Genomic DNA, 22,080 nt, shown 5'->3' on the forward strand with positions numbered 1-22,080 from the left:
TTTGTTTTCAAAATACAAATCTTGCAACCAAGGGAGGTTATCTAGAGAACTTGCTTAAGCTCCACTAAGTTATGTCTTTGAAACTTTGTTTGAAGCTTTGCTTTATGCTGATGGTTCAGCCTCACTATGCATTTTGGGTACACGACCAAGTGAAACTTAAGAGCTCCTTTCAGCTCTCTCTCTCTCTCTCTCTCTCTCTCTCTCTCTCTCTCTCTCTCTCTCTCTCTCTCTCTCTCTCTCTCTCCACCCAGTAAGATTGAATATTATACAACACGATTAAGCATTTGTATGTCACAAAAAGCGTTATGTTTGATGCACATAGTTTCAACATATACATCTGAAAAGTCCTTGTAGTCTTTCAATTTTCAATGACACCTGTTTCTGTTGGTTTGAACCTTTTTTTGAAAGAGGTTTGAACCTTTTTTTATTTGGACTTTTAAGAATCTTAGCAACGGTTTATTCGACAGTAAACAATGTAAACGTGCATCAGATCAACTCTCTCTCTCTCTCTCTCTCTCTCTCTCTCTCTCTCTCTCTCTCAATGTGTTGTGCTCCTTTCATCCTTACAACTGATGAAAATATTGCTACCATGCCACTAGCACCTGTTGCACCTCAAAATGAATTAAATTGATGAATACAAAAAAATTTCTTCCCCCTCTTTCACCACTATACACAGCATGAAAGGGTACTCTTACATGGAGTACATACACTGCTAACAAAACCAGGGGCCCATCTAACACAGGGAACAGGGGAAAAACATATAAAGCTTCTATGTCATTCAGGCACTCTTTCAGGCCCAAGACATACCGTTGTCACAATTGATGCAATAATTAGTGCACAGCCAGTGAGTCCTACAAAAGATGGTACATCTCCAAGGAGGATCATTCCTGAAACTTGCAACATAATGATCTGAAAGAGAAAGAGGTGGTTGATAATATTAATATCCTTTCTGTTGAAATCAGCAAGAACTGACATCAGGATAACTTTGACAATGTATCTTTTGATGGGGAAGCAGCAAAACAGTAAAATACTATGAACTAAGCAACATGAAAGCAGATCATGCAAACGTAACTAGAAACAGGGGGGCAATTTTCTCAGGCATAAGATAGTAGTAACAAGAGGGATAGTTCAGCTTGCATGACCAAGCAAGCTAATTGACTTCTCTATTGAAGGTTGTCATTTCTCGACTACAAGAAATCCGTCTATCACTTTCTAATACATTGTGCACTTGGAGTTAGTTTCAAGTAATGACCATGAGCAACTATGGGAGCTTTCAAAAAACTTAAGGAGACCATGAACAACACTATAGTCCTGCAACTACCTGACTTCCAATAGATTTTTGCAGTGGAGAATTATGTGTTAAGACACCGGGATTGGAGATGTACTCATGCAACAGGGTCAACCTATAGCCTACTTCATGCTTTCTAGAAATGCAAAAGCACTGACACATGAAAAAGAGCTGATTGCCATTGTTTTCACCATAACCCATTGGCAACCATATCTTGTGAGGCAAATGGAAAACATCAATGCTGAACATGAACATCACACAGATATTCAAATATTCTCAAAGAAGTTGGAAAGAAAGCCGAGGAAGCAAAGGGAATTTACTTATGGAATTCTTGCATGTACTACAATGGATGCCTGCACCTGCCCCGAATCTCCAAGGTAAACCCCAATCTCATGCAACATTTTCACAGTACTCCACGGGCCGGCCATGAAGGATGGAGCAGAATATATCAGTGAATTCACCGAAGCTTTGTTTGGCAAGGCATGAGGAGAGACCTAAGGAGGTTTATAGACGAATGCCCCACCTGCCAATGCAACAAAGTAGAAGCCCTACCATGCTCAAGACTGCTCCAACCCCTAAAAAAACTAAAGGGAAGATGTACCATGGACTTTATGAAAGGCTTGCCTAATTGTTAAGAAAATCCAGGGTTACCAAAAGCTCCATAGATAGGTGAGAAGCACGCTTCCCAGAAACTCGCTTCATAAGTGTGATACTCCTCACTTCAAAAACTTGATGGGGAATCTTGATTCTCTCACACTTCGATACTCCCCACGCGTTTCTTCCTTGTTTCCTTACATGCTTCCTATGTGTTTCTCTCACACTTCTTTTCATGTTTTCCATGTGCTTCCTTTCACGCTTCTCACTCACTTCCCAAATACTTTCTCTAAATTGGTAACATCAGTTTTAAATTTTGAGAAGAATTTAATTCTTATACTACAAAATCATGAAACTTAAGAATTGTCATTTTTATTTTAGTTTTCATTGTCTTCCCGTTCGATTAGTATTCACTTTCCATTTGATCCTGCAAAACTTCATTTTTTATTCCTATTTTCTATTTTAAATTGATTCCTTGCTTCCCACTTATGAATTTTAAAATACCTTGCTTCTTGCATCCATTTCTTATTTTGTTTCCCGCTTCCACTTCCTAGTCTGGTAGCCTTGGGAAAATCATTAATAATGGTTGTAGTCAATTGACTCACTAAATATGACCAATTTATAGCACTACAACACCCACACACAGCACAAGTGATGTAGGATTACATCAAGGGGGTTGCCAAGCTCCATGGAATACCCCGATCTATAGTGAGTGACCAAGATCCTATTTTCATTAGCCATTTTTTGCAAAGGTACTTCAAGATTCCAAGCACCAGCTTGAAAATGAGCAATGCTTACCACCCTCAAACAGACAGGCAAACAAAAATCATGAACAGGTGCCCAAAAACCTTACACCAACGCATGATATATAAGAGAACATTTGAAGAAGTATGTAATACAAAATTGCAGATCACTTGTCCATTGGAATGACTCCATTTGAAGTCGTCTATAGGCGGCCACCACCCACACTCATTGATTACCAACCAGGTCAAGCCAAAAGAAGCACAATGGATGAAGCATAGACACAAATAGTGATCTTCCCTATATGTTGGCAAGGCAATTTCTTATGATAATATAGGTTTAGTTGATAAATCTAAAAAAAACTCAGGGCCTAAAAATTTAAAGAAAATTATAAAAATTGCATAGATAAGTAAGAAAATAACATGTTTAGATAATGAAATACACATAATAAAAGAAATAAATAAAAATATAAAAGAAAAAAAAACATATTTAAGATATAGAAAAGAAGTAAAAGAGTAAAAGTAACTGATAAAATCGTGATGATGTCATGAATCGCGATATATATAAATTTTTGATATTTTCAAACTATCACAAGATTTTGCCTTGTATGTTTTATCACTTTACAATGATTTTTTAAAATTTTTCCTATATATGTGACTATAGGATGAAGTATTGAAAGAGTGTATTTTGATCTTAAAGGACCTTGGAAAGCACTTGTAAATGATTAGAAATAGAATGAAACAAGTGCATGACAAGCATCACAAGGAACTTGATTCCAAATCAGAGGTCATGTGCTCCTAAAGCTACGACCATCGTTGTAAAACCCAGACAAAAAAAAAGGACCCGGGTCGGGTCTGGACCCTACCCGGATCCATACCCGAGCCAACCCTGCCCATCGAAAGGGATTTCAGGGGCTGGCCGTGGGCGACACACAGGGGGGCGCCCGCCCCCCTGTGTCGTTATAAAGGGGAGGGGGAGGGAGAGGCATTCGAATCCTCTCCCCCAACCCCCGACTCTCTCTCTCTCGCCTCTCTGTATCTCTCCCTCGTTCCCTCGCTCTTCTCTCCAGCGAGCCCCACCGGCGACGTCTCTCTCTCCGGCAGCCCCAAGTAAGCCCTTCCTCTTCTCCTGTCTTCTTCCCCTTCTTCCTCTACGTTCGCCGGAAGGCCGGCAGGTGGCCGGCGACCCCTGTCGTGCCTTCTTCTTCTTCTTCTTCTTCCATCTCCTCTCTTCCTCCCCTTTTTTTCTTCCTCTATGTTCGCCGGCAGGTGGCCAGCGGCCCCTGCCGTGCCTTCCTCTTCTTCTTTTTCGTCAGGCAAGGGGCTTCGCACCCTTGCCTTGGTTTCTTTCAACAGTCAGGGCGCGGACCCCCCTACCCTTGTTTTTTATGAGGCAGGGGGCGAGCCCCCCTGCTTATTTAATTTTCAATCAGGCAAAGGGCTCGCCCCTTGCCTTTATTTCATTTATCGAGTAGGGGGGAAGGCAGGCCCCCTGCCTCGCTATTTGAAACTGGTAAGGGCCTTTGGCCCTACCCCATTCCTATTCAAAGCCAGCAGGGGCCTTTGGCCCCTGCTTCGTTCTTTTTACAAAGCCAGCAGGGGCCTCCTTGCCCCTGCTTTGTTATTTTAAGAAAGCGGTACGGGCCTTGCCCATACCACCTGTACTTGTTCGACTGACGGGGAGGGGGGGGGGGAAGGGAAGACCCTTGCCCCAGTCCCCTGTTGCCCATACCAAATGCAATATGCGTAAAACTGTGAAATGTCTAAACTACCCCTATGCATATAAATAGAGAAATATATATTTTATATATATAATTAGGATAATACATATGCATATATACCATATATGAATATGTATTATCCTTTATATATATAAAATATATATAATATTACAAAGGTTGAATGATACATTTTAACACCCCCCCTCAAACTTTGCGTGGGGGAACGAAAAGATTGAAGAAAGCAGGAGGAAGACTCTCAAGGCATCAAGAGCCTTTCGTACGAATGTCATTGCAAATGTCTTCCTCCAACGTCTTTAACGATGAGCACCTTCCATGATCTATCCAAGGTACTTCTTTTCCTCTTATCTTCAAGATCCTGAGGAACAACAACAAAGAACAAGTAAAAAATATATTTGCACTTTACTCAAATGGAACATTCCTAACAAGGTGCAAAAATTTATGCATAATAAGATAATTACTTTAGCATGAAAAGAAAAATTTAGAAAACCAAAGTTTCAAAAATCAAATATCATGTTAAAGAGTGAGCGAAAACGAATTGCAAGAATGCATAATGCATTCATAAGGTCCAACATTGGACAAACACAACCCCATAATGGGAAATAACAAAATGGTCCACTAAGAGACACCACAATAAGCCTACGAAGAGGCATAAGCTACATATGCTTTATTGAATGAGGGCCTAAAAGGCCATAATGAGCATATGCATATACTATCATAAAATGAATTAACACTTAAATAAAATCATTAATGAACATGCTCCAAACATACTTTAGTCAAAATGAACACAGATGCAAATGTTCAGAAGCATGATGAGTATGAACTTTAAGGGGCTTTAACACGCATAGATCAACAATAGAGTTTCACATCTTTAGGGAGAAGATCTATGTCAAACAAATATCATATATAAGAAGCATGATTTGACTAAATATATTAAAGCATCCACCCAAGATTCAAAAATGAATATCATTTGAGACAAAAGACTCATTTTGCATATCAAATACAAAAGATGCCGAAAAACTGTAAGCACTTCATATATAGATTAAATACTAAAATATTAATTTGATTTAAAAACATATCATAGATATGATTCACTTGTATCTAAAAACACAAGTTATGAATGAAATTTTGCAATTTTCAATAGTAGTTCATCCACTACAAGCAACTACTTCATTAGTCCTCCAAAACCCATAAATCAAGTGTATAAGCTACTAGATCAAGAATATAAGTAAAATGTCATTAAAGGCCAAATGACACACACTAAGGTGTGTAAAAATACCTCTTGTCTACATATAATAATACTTGAAATGAGTGCATCAACGACAAGAACAAGAGAATACACGCCAACATGGACAAAAAGCATCTCTTGTCTACGTAAAAATACACTAAAGATCAAGTATGTTCAGCTACTAGAACAAGAGTATTAAGTCAACCATAGGCTAAAAACACAATAAATCTCTTGTCTACATAAAATGGCACTTGAATTGAATGAAAGAAGCCAACCATGGGCATACAACTCAGCGACTAGAACAAGGACACAAATGCCAACATGGACTAAAGATCACACACCATAGTGTGAATCAATGTGCCTTGTCTACATATGCTAACACTCAAGACAAGTGTGTTTAGCTACTAGAACAAGAGAAACAAAGTCAACAAAGGGCTACCAACACACAAAGGTATAATAAAATCCTTGTCTACATATGATGACACTTAGATAAGGGTTATAAAAGGAGAAGACTATTGAGGCAATAAAACTTGTAATGACAAACATATAAATAAAATCTTGAATCAAAAGAACGATATCCTTTAAAAAGAATACCCATAACAACAATATTTTGAAATAAATGTGTGAATATACACACACTAAGAATACTTGTGCACAAAAGCACAAAACACAAATGTGCAAATGCACTCATAAGATCCATAAACAATAAAAGGTTGGGCAATAATCCCAAAAACCTTGATTTTAATATACCTTAAGACATTTTAAGGTTTCAAACATCATATATCCATCACATTTATATATAAATAAGAGCATCCATAAGATCAATGGTCAACATTAAACTAGTGACACACTAATATACCAAATCATTCTAGAGTCCCAAGGTGCCCATAACTCACCTCAACCACCATCTATAATATGGCAAGTGGACAATCTAAAATCTCATAACACAAGGTGCCCATAACTCACCTTAACAATCATCTCTAATATAACAATAAGGCCATAAAAAAAAGAAATTGATGCATCATATAACATGTGATGGATAGAAGATAAAATGCCATAAAAAGTCAATGAATTCTTAGAGAAAAACATTTTCCAAATATATGATTTTTACAAAGAGGGTCGATTCAAAGGTCCAACATAATTAATCACAACAATATGCCATATAACAATAATGATGCATATATACGAAATTATGTTCAATCATGATCATTATACAAAAAAAACTTTAATAAACACAACATGAAATATTTAAGCTATGTCATGTGTGAGAAAGGATTTGGAATAATCCAAGAAACAAATCAAGCCTTTATAATTTGCAATTATATGTATACCAAGATGCAAAATGGCAATAATCTTAAACGTGCAAATTTAAGACAACATGTACTAAGATATTACGGAAGCATTTTAAAAGAAACAATCTTACAAGTCCATTAAGGGATAAAAACAAACTCAAGCCCTAAAGAAGGCAATAAAAACATCTCTTTATTGAAAAGAGAGTACTATGTGAAAATGTCTATGAATAGACAATACGCATACAAGCATAAATATTTTATAAAAGAAGTGTACGAAGACACTCTCACAATACTTGAACAAAATACGAAAAAAAAATGTAATAATATCAAACATGCAATAATGCATGTATTTCATAAAAGATGCAAATGCTTGAGTCTCTCAAGCTTTAATGCAATTTAAGACAAAGAAGACCATATTATGGCCAATGTAGGCATCCTTAGAGATACAATCAAGAGGTTTTTGAAACCTTATGTGAAAAATACAAACAAATACGTTTGCATCATTAGAAGAAAATCAAAAAATAAATGAAATCTTTTATACCAAAGGATGCAATAGATACACTATGCATTCTATATAGTGTGGGAAATTCTTTTAAAAGATCTTTTACAATGGTTCGAACAACCTATTTATCACAAACAATTTTTCAAAAATCCTTTAAATAAACCAAAAACATTGAAACATCTTTAGGAGTTCTCATAAATAGTTATCATTAACAAGAACTACTTATGATTCATAACAAAGATAAAGATGTGAGAGATTCTTATATAAGAATTATATCAAGATTTTTCAAAAAAACATGCACTAAAATCCATAAACAAGAGAGGAACTCAAAACAAATTAGCCTTTATATGAGAGAAAAGAGTTTTAAACAACGATCATTAATCAAGACATCATATATAATTTTTAAAAGGTAATTTATAGGTCAATCATGAAATACTTATGTAAACATCATAAATCCCACATAATTGAAGACAATTTTAACAACATAAATTACTATTATATGTGATGAGGAATCGATAGCCAAGAATTATATATTTGAACAATAAACAAGTTCACCAAATTTAAAAATAGATATTTTAAAATATACGAACACACGAAATGTGAAAGGAAATGATTCAACTATCAAAAAACACTAAATGTGCAAAAAAATAGTTTCATAATGCATAATATGTTAAGAAAAGAGATACATACCGAAAACTTCAAAAAAAGAGAAGGAACAATGAATACTTCACAATTTCTTAAGCACCACGCTTTCCGCTGCGCCAAGAGACAACCCCATCGTAACCTCGCTCTGATACCATGTTAGAAAGTGACTTTGAATATTTTTGGTTCGATAATGAACCCATACACATGCACATTAAGTGCGAATATACCCACTTAAGGGAACAATACAAGCACATCAAGTGCTAATACATAAACCCATAAAAGGGATAAATATGACTTAAAGTCATAAGTTGAATATTATTGAAGAAATAGGAAGAAGAGGGTAAAAACCTTATACAATGGAGCATAAGTTCCTCCAAGGAGTGAAGAAATTACAAGGGGGGACCCCTATTTATAACACAAGAGAGGAGCCACATAGGGGGCTCCCAAAGGAGTCGTTGGGAGCCCCCAACGGTCACATTTGTGACCGTTGGGGGCTCCCCAACGACTCTTTGGGGAGCCTCTCTAGGTGGCGCAAACCACAAAAAAAAGAAAAAGAAAAAGAAAAATAAAAGGTAAAATTACAAAACATATTCCAAATGGAATATGCGTAAAACTGTGAAATGTCTAAACTACCCCTATGCCTATAAATAGAGAAATATATATTTTATATATATAATTAGGATAATACATATGCATATATACCATATATGAATATGTATTATCCTTTATATATATAATATATAATATTACAAAGGTTGAATGATACATTTTAACAGATGCATCTGTAGCCACGAATGCCTTTGGAGAATTCTCTCTCGGCTAACGGTCGTCCCCTTAGGAGCGGACTCAACTAGCTATTCAGGTTATTCAAAATACATAAAATAATAGACGCCTGAACTAGTCTCAGTTGTTTCTACGAATCGCGTCTGCGCGTACCCGCAGGCCAGTTAATGATGAAACATAAAGTAACTTGTGCACTCTACCTAATAAGCATAGAATTGTGGTTTTGCTTAATGCTTAGTAATTTTCAATTCATTGTTAAATGCTTTGATATAATGTGTAGCATCTGCTAGTTAGAATTTCATACATGCTATTAAACTGCTCATGTTAATTCAATAACTGCTTAGTTACTCATCATGCATAATTAATTATTTATGCTTCTTTTCAGACATTTTTGTCTACTTGTGCACCTACTAGTTTTTCACGAAACTAACCCATTTTACGGGTACAGGTAATGATTAGATACTTAGCAGGCGATGGCGCGATTGCAAGATGTCTTCAGGATCCACTGTTACCACTCGCAACTCTTGTCCTGATCATTTTGGGTTTTTGTTATGGATTTCTTAAGAAAATCCAAATTTTGTACAACTTGAAACTATTTATAATATGAATGATTTCATCTAGATATTTGCAAGCTATGCCTTTGCCATTTGTGCGCTTTTAGCTAACGTACCCAAGCTTGTCGACTTGCCCTCTTTTCTTTTAAAGACATGTTTCCGCTAAATTTATAAATAAACTCTGAAAAGAAAAAGGATTCTCTAGTCTTCTAACCGTTTTCAAAAAGGTTTACAAGTTCAAAAATTTTTGGGTGTTACATTCGTGGCAAAGATATTTCTTAGGTATTGAAGTTGTATACTCTCTCAGAGGTTACATTCTTTCTCAAATGAAATTTGTTGCTTATATTTGTACTAAGTTTGGCATTACAGATGATAGGAAGATAGAAACCCCAGAAGTGATTAATGCTAAATTGATGTTGAAAGATGGGACTCTGCTTGAAGATCCTACACCTTACCGTCAACTAGTTGGGTCGCTCACTTATCTATCACTTGGTTAGACATAGCTCATGAAATTCACTCGATCAGTCAGTTTCAGCATGCTTTCACCACTGTGCACATGAATGGTCTTGAGAATTGTTAAATACATCAAGAATACTATAACAAAAAAGGTTTTTCTATCCTCATATTTTTCATTAGATTTACATGCCTATACTAATGTTGATTGAGGTGAAAATCTGAGTCTCAACTACTGGTTTTTGTGTATTTTTAGGTGACTATAATTTCATGGAGATGCAAGAAGCAGCAAAAAGTATCATTATCCTCAACTGAAGTTGAATATCGTACAATGGCTACAACAACAATGGAGCTTGTGTGGCTTAAAAGTCTTCGCAGTGATATGGGAGTAATTATCTCAACAACTTTGAAGATGTGTTGCGACAATAAGAGTGTAATCTACATTGCGAGCAACCACACCTTTCATGAGCAAACCAAACATATTGAAATGGATTGTCATTATATGCGTGATGAGTATCTGAGAGGAACTATTACATTGTTGTATGTCATATCGAAGTATCAGCTGGCGGATTTCTTCACCAAAGATCTTCCTACTCGATTTATTTTTCTCCTTAACTTTCGGTCATTTCCTCATAAGTTTGAGGGAGAGTGTTAATATATATAGTATTATAATAGTTTGCCCGATATGGGTATTTTAGTCTTTTCACATGTAATTATAGCTATTTATTAGAAACAGATATATTTTTCTTTTTCTTACTTTTTTATTTTTATTCTTTTCTTTTTTTGTTTTTCAATGCCATTGAGAGCCCCACTTCATAGAGTCATTGGGGGCCCAATGACACGACCGTTGGGAGCTCCCCAACATCTCTATGAAGGGAGCTCCTAATGGCCTTCCTCATGGCTTATATATAAATAGGGGAGGTGTTCCCCTTATAGTTTCAATGCTTTTCAAGCATATTATTAATAACATCCTATTCTTTTACTTATTGGTGTTGCCCTTTGCTGGCTCTTTGTATTGTCCCATAGTGGACTTTTGCTTATGCACTTTTGTGCTTGTATTGTGCCTTTGTAATTGTCCACTATTGGACTTGTATGTGCTTTTGCACTTTGTTCTTGTACTTCCACATACTTCATTATAGAAGGATCTAAAGGAAAATGTCACTATCTTGTACAAGTAAAAACAGGATATATCCTAAATATTATGAAACCAGAAGCAAGGGTATCAGGTGCAAAAAATTGGATGAATTATAACTTTTTCTTAATTGACATTCTTGTCATGTGAGCTGAAAATGCAATTAAAATTTGTATGGGCATTTGCATAAAGTTTTCATAAAAAAGGAAGTGTAACTTACATGGCACATTATAATTTTTCAAAAAATAATGAGTTACTATTTATAACTTCTCTCTCTCTCTCTCAAACGTCTTTCACCCCCTTCTTTGTAGCCATAAAATGAAATTATTTTGCAATGTTTTAAAATTAACAATATGTTTATGATTCCCATTATTTTTACTTTCAATCTTGATAAATATATAAGATGCAATTTTTTCTTCACCATTTGAGCTATCTTATAGGGCCCAGCCATATGGGCAAGGCCGATTATCTAGTATGCACAAAAAGCATAATCTTATTTACTTTAAGGATGGAAGAAGCTTGTTTCCAACTATAGTCATTCTCGACAAGGTTTTTCTCGGGAGATTTTTTTTTCAAAAAGTTGTTTTTTTCTCGGAAGTTTTAAAATTTTAAGAAAAAAAGGTTTTATAATATTTTCTTGCAAAAACATAAGAAACAATTAGAAAAAAATTAAATATAAAAGCAGAAAAAAAAAACTTAAAATATATAAAAAAATGTTTTTTGAAAACTCAGGAAAATATTGTGATAACATCACGATACTTTAGGTTCTGCTGATTTTTGAAAATCTTGGCAATATATCAGTTGACCTTGAAATACTGATAATATCAGTATATGTTCAAAACATTGGTGATATCAGTGACTATGTTTCCAACCCTAGTTTCCTATGAATGTATGAAAGTGTACATTATCTCTTGATACAAGTGAACCAAACATGATTAGTTACTGTGCAGCCAATTCCAGATAACATACTGAAGGATCCAACAAAGAATATTACTGTATTGTTCAAATCTGAAAGTACATGAAAGTCAAACTTTACTAAATCCCAAAGGTATTCAAGATTATATGCCTACTAAGATCAAATCTTGCTAGATGGTATATGCATAGATGGTTCTCCAGTAGGTTTTGAAACCTCGTAACAGAAAACTTGGTTGCATAGACGATGAATGTGTTTATTTTTAATTGCAAAAGATAATGTAAAGTTAAATATTGCCACTCTTCTGATACATCAGACTTTTACTTGGGTTTTTTCTCTCTTGATATTATGAAAACTAGTTGGGTGATTAACAGAAATATGAGAAATACACCTTAATGTATACATAACCTTTTCTAGGAATGTGCTATTAGTTTTTTTTTTCCTTTTTTGATAGGCAATTTGGGGGATAGCTCTTGTAGGGTTCAAACCTGAGACCGCATCTTTCCCATCCAGCTGATCTATCGTTTTCTGTGTATAGGCCATGCAAAGGCTGAATTTGCTGGAAATTATGCAAGCTTAAAACTGATACTTTGATACATACACTACCATATCTCAACGGATCTAGTGAGGCGGTGTGTATTGGTTGGGCTCTCTTTGTTTTTTGGATCTGAATTGCTTGTAATTGGGTCTCTTACTTTGTATATCGGGTCTCCTTTTTGTAATTGGCCATGGGTTTACTTGTAATTGGGTTATTGTGGGATCTACCTTGTCTTGTCTTGGATCCCATACGAGATAGGATCCATGATCCATGCTCAGCCCACTTCTCTATAAATAGGTGGATGCTTAATGTAGATCATTATCTTGGAACCATTCAAATTGAGCTATATATATGTATATATATATATATTCTTTGGGAGGATCCTCACCTCTAATTGGGGAAATTGGCTTCTTAGCCTTAGATCCTTCTTGAGTTAGGAGAATAAACTTTACATCTACACCATCCATCTCCATCCACACTTAATCCTAGCCCTCCATTTAGCCTAACTGGCCTCTAGAAGCTTCCCCACCAACTTTTTCCTCCAAAACGCCATCACTAACCTCTAGATTGCTATTATACTTGGATTTATAATAATTACAAAATTGAAATAAGCACAAAAAATAAGAAAAAGACAACTCTTAAAATAGCACTTCCAAACAAGTTCTCATGCATGAGCATATAAATAATATTTCCATGCCCCAAGGTGGGTTCGCATAATGGAGATGGGCTGTGGCTATCATACGAGTGGTTAAGGTTCAATCCATGTGGGCGTCACCTCCCTGCACAAGCCGAAACCCAGCATAATCCCTATGGACGAGGGTCCTAGCCATATAGGTTTCCCCCTAGGGTCGATCTTTGATCTAACTGTTCCCAGGTATTGGGTTTCTCCTTGTAACTAAATAAAAATAATAATAATAATAATAATTTCATAAAAGAAAAAAACAACATTTGCATAAGAGGAAAAAATATTTCCACTCCTGAGAAAAAATAGCATCACATAACTTCTGCTGAAACCATAAAAGATTCTTTAATGAAAGGAAAATGACCTCAATGTACTGAACATTAGTTACTTTACTTGTTTTTTCAATCTGAAGACCACGTGCAAGAAATACCTGTAAACACAAAAGCAAATGAGCATATCAATATTGTAGAATTTCATGTGATATTACAAGTCCCAGTGTAAGAAAAATAGAAGAAATCATGACAAATGCATGTCTTCAGTAAAGCATTTAGATGGCACTTGAAAATAAACTCGTACAGATAATAACTGAAACCCAAGAAAAGGAAAGAAAAAGAATAAAGTTTACCTCTGCAAAGAATGCTAAAATGCCAAGCACAATCATGAGAAGAAAAGATCCAAGATCTGGAATTACAATTTCCTGAAATATAAAGAAACATAAAACATATCGAAAGTCGCAAAATTTAAGCAAAACAATCACTGTTTACTCTTTATGTTGATCCACTTGGAGAGACTAGTTCAATCCACCGAATATTCAGTGCAGATGCAACAAAATATGCAAGAAAAATTGAACAAGTTACCGTGATGATTCTGCAGCAAATACTTTTATAATGACCTCAGTATTGAAACCATTTTGATGCAAAATCATAATTAAGTAGCAGAAATACAGAAATGCTTCAGTAACAAATAAAATAAGATACACGCTCACATGCACCTATATCTTCTTTACTTTTCAAATTTTCTAGACAAAGAATGCACACATCCATATATTTATGCAAATGTATGCATGGCCAAGAAAGAAAACAAATGACAAAGCACATTTATGTATCCACATACTTCTGGAGCAAGAAAGAAGAAAATCATATCATGGAAAAGACATGTATCAAGGAAAAAGAGAGAATAAGATGATTTTGTGAATGGTGGTGACACCACCCACCACTAAACAGAACAAGAGGCAACAGATTGTAGAAAGTAAAACCATGAGTTCCACCACCACCTTCATGAGCCACCACAAAGTCAATCTCTGGAGAGAAATATAACTGTGCATGCCAAGATATAGAAAAGGGCCTCTGGCCAGCATCCCTTCCCTTCCCTCCTGAGGGGAAAGCCAGGCGCAATCAGAGCTGAGGGCCTAGCTCATGCAGGGCTAAAACCAAACACAATCGCAGTGCATCCCAAAATCAGGCTAACCTACACTATTAACAGGTGCCACATTCGAAGAAAGCTGAGCCTATTCAATTTTTTATGTATCCAAGCCCAAGCTCAGTACGTTAAATATTAGCCCAGGACTAGGCCTCAGTAAATTAGGTCAGATTGGGGCCACAGAAATCCATGAGTTGGCTGGCCCACTTCCCACATATACTGTTATCATGCATCCATTTATAAATCAGTTAAGATTATTTATTTTTCATACTTTACCTGAAATATAAGCGCAAATAATGCAGCAACAGGAGTTGCGAAACCAGCGAAAGCAAAAACAGTTCCCCTGCAAAAGGAAAAATAAGCTTCATCCAGATATACTTCACATGTACACTATGACCTTATCCAAATGGCATGCATATCTATGCCCACCTTGTACATTTTTATGAAGAAAGTAACAGATGATGGTGTACAATGCACATCCAGTATGACCATATCTTATGATAAGGAAATTAACATATTTCACAAAACTATTAGGGTCAAAATCAGATTCACAAAAAAAAACTTCTCAAGTGCTTCCAATTGTTTGATTGTGAAAGTAATTATTAACTTACTCAAAAAGCTTGTTTCAAAAATATTTGTTTTTGTACATTCAAGTGTTTCATCCTTGTTGAGACCTGTAGTCTATGAAATGCATGCTGGAAACTACATTTGTTATATCCAGTACTAGCTGAAGCCAAAGTCACACATGAATGCAAGGTATGGTTGGCCATGTTCAAAGCACCTATGGTAGCTTTAGAAAATTAAAAAAATGTTCAGTCATTGTGTCCATTGGTTGGAAATTTCATGGAGTAGAGAGGACCATGGTGTTGAGCAGAGTTACCGGAAGCTTCTTAGATAGGGGGGAATCCCGCTTCCCGCAAGCTCACTTCGGAAGCGTGATACTCCTCGCTTCTAGAACTTGATGAGAATATCGATTCTCCCATGCTACTCCTATGCTTTCCACATGCTTTATTTGTTCCTCTTATATGTTTTCTCACTCTACTTTTCATGTTTTTTATGTGTTTCCTCACACTCATTTTCATGTGCTTTCTCTAAATTGGCAGTCATCTTTTTTAGATTTTGTTAAAAATTTAATTCTTACACTAGAAAATCATGAAATTTAAGAATAGTCACTTTTATTTTAGTTTTTATTTGCATTCCAATTTGATTTTCATTCAATTCTCATATTGCTTTTTTTATTTCTCGCTTCTCACTTCCTATACATTTTAAAATGCATTGCTTCCCGCTTCCGCTTCCTATATTGTTTCCTGCTTCCACTTCCTAGTCTGAAAACCTTGGTCTTGAGAGTGGGTACATGTGAGAGGAAGATGGTCGTCATCAATTTTATTTTTGAGGACCATGGTCTTGGGAGGGCCCATGACAGAAGAACAAGATCTGTGTTTTTTTTTTCTCAGAAATATAATAAAAATAGTAAACGAAGAATTTCTAAGAAGGTTTCAAATGATAGATAGATGATAGTTAATCAAATTTTCTCAATGGGGCAGTGAAATGATGTAACCATGGTTATTACTCGAAGTTTTCCTCCTGAGGCATCCAGGTATATTTTTTATAAAATAGCATTATTTTAGATTTTCTGCAATCTATCCCCTTCTGTTTATAATTTCAACAATGTGGGATTTGAGTCAAATACATGGGCTAGATCAATGTCAATTAAGGAAAATGAAGTTCTTGTATGCGGCAGTCATAGAGCAGTGAGGAATTGGCCAATGATGTCCCATCAAGGCTAGCGTAAAAGGGGTCAAGTTATATTTTTCATAACAAATTTCAATGCCAACATCGGATTTTGCAACCTCAATAATTAACTCATCTGTGACAAATGGTGTGGAACCTGTTAAAATGTAAAACTGTACATATATGTATATATAATAATATTATATTATTATTATATATATATAAATACATTTTTCATTTCTTTCTTTTCTGTAATTTTTTTCCTTTATTTTTATTTTTTGTCTTTATGTCATCTAGTTCAGTTTGAACTAGAATGACTGTTGCTAGTCAAGTCCTGTCCAGACTTGACTAGCAATAGAGCTGTTGGACTGACACATTCCAACAGCTCTAAATAGAGTTGTTGGACTGTGCCCAACAGCTCTATTGAGTCCTCTTTCAGCTGTGTATATAAAGGGGTGCAGCCCCTCTTGTATTTAACTCCAATGCTTCTTAAGCAATTGGTTTTTCATATCAATAAAGAATACATTTTTATTTTTATTTTGTTTCCAGTTATACCATTTTTAAGGGTTATGCTTTAGTGTCATTCTTGACACTTGCTCTTGTTAATCTAAGCTCGTGTTTCGAAGATCCCCATTTCATTTCATGGTATCAGAGCCGCGGAAGTACTAAATCTTGAGGAAAAGCTGCCTCGGTTTCCGTGCCCGTTTGCAAAAGTGTTCGCCACTTGAACAGAAGTGTTTTATCACTTCATTGGAGAAGATTTCACATCTTGTTGTATTGTTTTTTTTCTTTCTTTTTCATTTTCCTTCTTGTTTCTCTTCTATCCCTATTCTTTCTCTCCTTGTAATCGATGGATGACAATGATAAAGTCACCATCATGCCTATGAAACTAAGCGATACGAACTATGTAACATGGGCTTCAATCATGAAGCACCATATATGGGGAAAAGGCTTATGGGGGATTGTGGATGGTTCCGATTCGGAACCTAAGCTATCTCTTACTAAAAAGGAGGGAGATAAAGAGGTCCCTCTATCGGAAGAAGAGAAAATCAAGGCTATTGGCTCATACGAGAAGAAATGGAAAGAATGGAGAATATCTCATGCGAAGATAATGTCATGGCTTATCAATAGCGTTGACATTAAAAAATGCTCAAGTCTTGCCAAATTTGATCATGCCGATAAGGCATGGGAATACCTTAAGAATATGTATTCTCTTAAAGATATTGCACACGTGTGCAACCTCCAAGAAAAAGTTCGAATGATGACACAAGGAGACAAAACTATTCGTGAATATTACAATGGGTTGTCCGAACTTTGGGAAGAACTTTCCCTTTTAGAACCAAAGTGGCATTGTGCCGAAGACATCGAGCTTCGTCAGAAACAACTCGATGCCGAACATTTTTACCAGTTTATCACTGGATTAAGGCCGGAATTTGAAACCACTAAATCGGCCCTACTTCACCGGGGAAAAATTCCTTCTATTGTTGAAACTATTGAAGAGTTAACAATGGAAGAAAATCGTCTCCGGAAAGGTTCTTTAAAAATTGAAGATGATTCCGTTTTAGCCGTGTCTAGACCAGGGAATCATGTTCGATCATATAGGCCTCCTCACTTTAACCGACAAAATGGTGACTATGATAAGAAGAAAGTTATTTGTCATCACTGTCATAAACCGGGACACTATAGGCCACAATGTCCCAAACTTAAGGAGCTGAGAGAAAAAAGAGTTGCAATTCTTGGATCGGAGCCTAAAGATCAGGATGCACCAGTTTCCCTGGCCCAACTAATGGAGATTTTTCAGCCTCTCATCAAAGGTGCCTCTTCCTCATCTGAAGCTTCAACCGGCGCAGCAGCCTCATCTTTTTCTGATCTAGGTAAAATTTCTTGGCTTCTTGACTCTGGTGCATCTTTTCATATGACCCCAAATAATCAAAGTCTATCCAAATGTGTTAAAAATAAAACAAGTGTGTCAAAGGTCTTTACTGCTGATGGGACTTCTCTTGAAATAGAAGGAATAGGAAATTTCGAAAAAATTTATAAAACAAAAAAAAAATTATTCCAGAAATTAGACATGTTCCCAAATTAAATTTAAATCTTTTATCTGTATCTCAAATTTCTGATTATGGGTGTAATATTTCTTTTTCTTCTCATGGTTGTTGGGTACAGGATCGCCAGTCAGGCAAGCTGATTGGGGAAGGCCATAGAGAAGGAGGACTCTATTACATGGATTTTTTGGAAATGCCGAAGAAAGCTTTTTGTTATAATATTCAAAAAATAGAGTTGGAACTGTGGCATAAGAGACTTGGTCACCCACATATAGCCAAAATCCAACATTTTCCAAATCTAGGGAAATTTTGTAACTCTGAATCATTTGATTGTAAAGATTGTATTCTCGGCAAAATGAAAAGATTACAATTTCAGAACAGAACCTTTTTCTCTTCAAGACCACTTGAATTAATACACTCGGATGTTTGGGGTCCTGCACCAGTAATTTCTAAAGGAGGATTTGTTTACTATGTTATTTTTGTCGATGATTTCTCCCGACATACGTGGATCTACTTTCTCAAACATAAGTCTGAAGTATTTTCATACTTTCAAACTTTTCATAATATGGTTAAAAACAAGTTTCAAAATGATATTACTATTTTTCGCACAGATTCAGGGGGAGAGTTCTTATCCACAGATTTTCAAAATTATCTTAAATTGCATGGCATCGCACATCAAAGATCTTGTCCTTATATACCTCAACAAAATAGACTGGCAGAACGAAAACATCGCCATATTATAGAAACCACTAGGACTTTATTAATAACAAATAAAGTCCCGAAAGACTTTTAGGCAGAAGCTGCCTTAACTGCCACATATCTCATTAATAGGATGCCATCTTCTTCGTTACAAAATATCACTCCCATTGAAAAACTTATGAACATATCTCCAGACTACTCTAGACTAAGAATATTTGGGTGCAAATGTTTCATATTTACTGACAAAAATGATAAACTTTCCCCTCGTGCGATTCTCTGTGCCTTTTTAGGATATGGTGAAAACCAAAAAGGTTATAGATGTTTTGACTTCAAAAATAATAAACTATATGTGTCTAGAAATGTTTCCTTTCTTGAAAAGGAGAGCTTCTTTGATTTTAGAAAATTAAAAGACGTCACTGAGTACTCCTTTTTGCTAGATCTAACATCAACATCTAATGAATATGACCTTGACTGTAACTTTGATGATGATCAAAGAATTATTGATCTTAATGTTGAAAATGAAGAAGTTCATAGAGATACTAGTATTCAATATTCCAGGCGACAAGAGTCTAATCCTCCATGTGCACTTGAGAAATATTCTAACATTCCAACTAGACAATCAACCCGAATCTCGAGGCCTCCAAGAAAGTTTGTATCATACGAGTCTTTCTCACCCACATATAGGTCAGTTATTGCATTAATTCACTCATATGAAGAACCATCCACATATTTTCAAGCAAAAAATGATATCAAATGGATAGAAGCCATGAAAGCTGAATTAGATGCACTTGAAAAGGCTTCTACATGGAATATTCAAGATCTTCCTCCAGGGAAGAAAACTATAGGATGTCGATGGGTTTATAAAATTAAAACCAAGAGTGATGGTACTCTTGAAAGATATAAAGCCCGTTTAGTAGCCAAAGGTTATGCCCAAGAATATGGGATTGATTATGAAGAAACATTTGCTCCGGTGGCTCGTATGACTACTGTCCGAACCTTAATTGCCTTAGCTTCTATCAAAAAATGGTCTATTTTTCAAATGGATGTCAAAAATGCTTTTTAAATGGAAAGCTAGTTGAAGAAGTATATATGGAACCCCCTCCTGGTCTAAGTATTCCTAAGGGTAAAGTCCTTCGCTTAGAAAAAGCTCTTTATGGACTTAAACAAGCACCAAAAGCTTGGTATGATAGGTTTAGTCGTGTTATGATTGATATTGGTTTTCAATTCTGTTTAACTGACACTGCTTTGTTTATTAAGAATTCTGATGCAGGGATCATTGTGCTTCTTCTCTATGTGGATGATATGAGCATCACCGGAAGCGATAAACGGGGAGTTGAAACAATCAAAACACTTCTTAAATCTCATTTTGAAATGACTGATTTGGGCTTGTTGAGATATTTTTTAGGCATTGAAGTTGCTTATTCTCCTAGAGGATATTTATTATCTCAGACTAAATTTGCTTTTGATATTGTTTTCAGGTCTGGTATTACTGATGATAAGAAAGTCGACACTCCAGAAGTTGTTAATGTTAAAATGAAGATTGATGATGGAGAACTTCTTGCAGACCCTACTCCTTACAGACAACTTGTCGGGGCACTTTCCTATCTATCCATTACCAGACCAGATATAGCACATGCTGTTCATACAACAAGTCAATTTCAACATGCTCCTACTTCTATTCATATGGGAGCAGTCATGCGTATTATCAGATACATCAAGTCCTCTCTTTCACGAGGACTTTTCTTATCTTCCTCCTCTTCTCTTGATTTAATTGCATATACTGATGCTGATTGGGGAGGTGATCCCAATAACAGACACTCAACCACTGGCTTTTGTGTCTTTTTAGGGGAATCATTAATCTCGTGGAGGTGTAAAAAGCAGCAGAAGGTATCTCTCTCATCCACCGAAGCTGAATACAGAGCCATGGCAACCACGACCATGGAAGTAGTTTGGCTCCGACGACTGCTTGCTGACATGGGAGTTGAAGCAACAAAGGCTTCACAAATGTGTTGTGACAACAAAAGTGCGATCTACATTGCCAGTAACAGAACATTCCACGAACGCACCAAACACATCGAAATGGATTGTCACTACGTCAGAGAGGAATATCTACACGGGATAATTGATCTGTCATATGTCACTTCAGAATATCAGTTAGCAGACTTCTTTACAAAGCCTCTCGCTGCTCCCCGATTTCACTTTCTCTTAGACAAACTTTCGCTCATTGTACCGTAAGTTTGAGGGGGAGTGTTAAAATGTAAAACTGTACATATATGTATATATAATAATATTATATTATATATATATATATATATATATAAATACATTTTTCATTTCTTTCATTTCTGTAATTTTTTTCCTTTATTTTTATTTTTTGTCTTTATGTCATCTAGTTCAGTTTGAACTAGAATGACTGTTGCTAGTCAAGTCCTGTCCAGACTTGACTAGCAATAGAGCTGTTGGACTGACACATTCCAACAGCTCTAAATAGAGCTGTTGGACTGTGCCCAACAGCTCTATTGAGTCCTCTTTCAGGGGTGTATATAAAGGGGTGCAGCCCCTCTTGTATTTAACTCCAATGCTTCTTAAGCAATTGGTTTTTCATATCAATAAAGAATACATTTTTATTTTTATTTTGTTTCCAGTTATACCCTTTTTAAGGGTTATGCTTTAGTGTCATTCTTGACACTTGCTCTTGTTAATCTAAGCTCGTGTTTCGAAGATCCCCATTTCATTTCAGAACCAATGTGGCACATGCACACAACTGAGGATCAGATTTTACACCAGTAGCAAATTGGTTATGACAATATTTCAATGTGGTGAATTTTTTTTATTCAAGCAGAGTTATCATCTAGACATCTTTAAAACTTGAATAGATAACCTGCTATTCGGTTTTCAAGATGAGAGGTATATAGTAATATATGGCTTTACAATTGCACATTCCGAATTTCTGCAAATTCAAATTTGGAAAACCAGATCGATCTTGTATTTTCATGTCACAGAACATAGACTGTTAATAGTAGCATATATTTTGTTTAGGGTACTTTTGTTTTTTCATATTTGACATAGACTTGCAATAACCTAATATTATTGTACATTTCAT

General features: G+C 35.8%; 1 protein-coding gene across 2 annotated transcripts in view; it reads right to left on the reverse strand.

Moving 5' to 3' along the window:
• Positions 1–605: 605 nt before the first annotated feature.
• LOC149812999 (Nodulin MtN21 /EamA-like transporter family protein) overlaps positions 606–22,080 on the reverse strand; it is a 103,702-nt gene continuing 82,227 nt past the window's right edge. Inside the window, exons 7-10 of one of the 2 annotated variants that reach the window (XM_089991752.1) lie at positions 14,779–14,845; positions 13,709–13,780; positions 13,477–13,513; positions 606–909 (exon numbers count right to left, since the gene is read on the reverse strand). In XM_089991752.1, coding sequence (XP_089847878.1) covers positions 791–909; positions 13,477–13,513; positions 13,709–13,780; positions 14,779–14,845 — 295 coding nt within the window. In that variant the 3' untranslated portion in view covers positions 606–790. Of the gene's footprint in view, positions 910–13,447; positions 13,514–13,708; positions 13,781–14,778; positions 14,846–22,080 lie in introns of both variants that reach the window. The other variant, XM_089991751.1, reaches the window with a different exon arrangement.

The sequence above is a fragment of the Nuphar pumila genome, chromosome 16 (genome assembly GCF_984573655.1).
Source record: "Nuphar pumila chromosome 16, dmNupPumi1.hap1.1, whole genome shotgun sequence".
Lineage (NCBI taxonomy): Eukaryota > Viridiplantae > Streptophyta > Magnoliopsida > Nymphaeales > Nymphaeaceae > Nuphar > Nuphar pumila.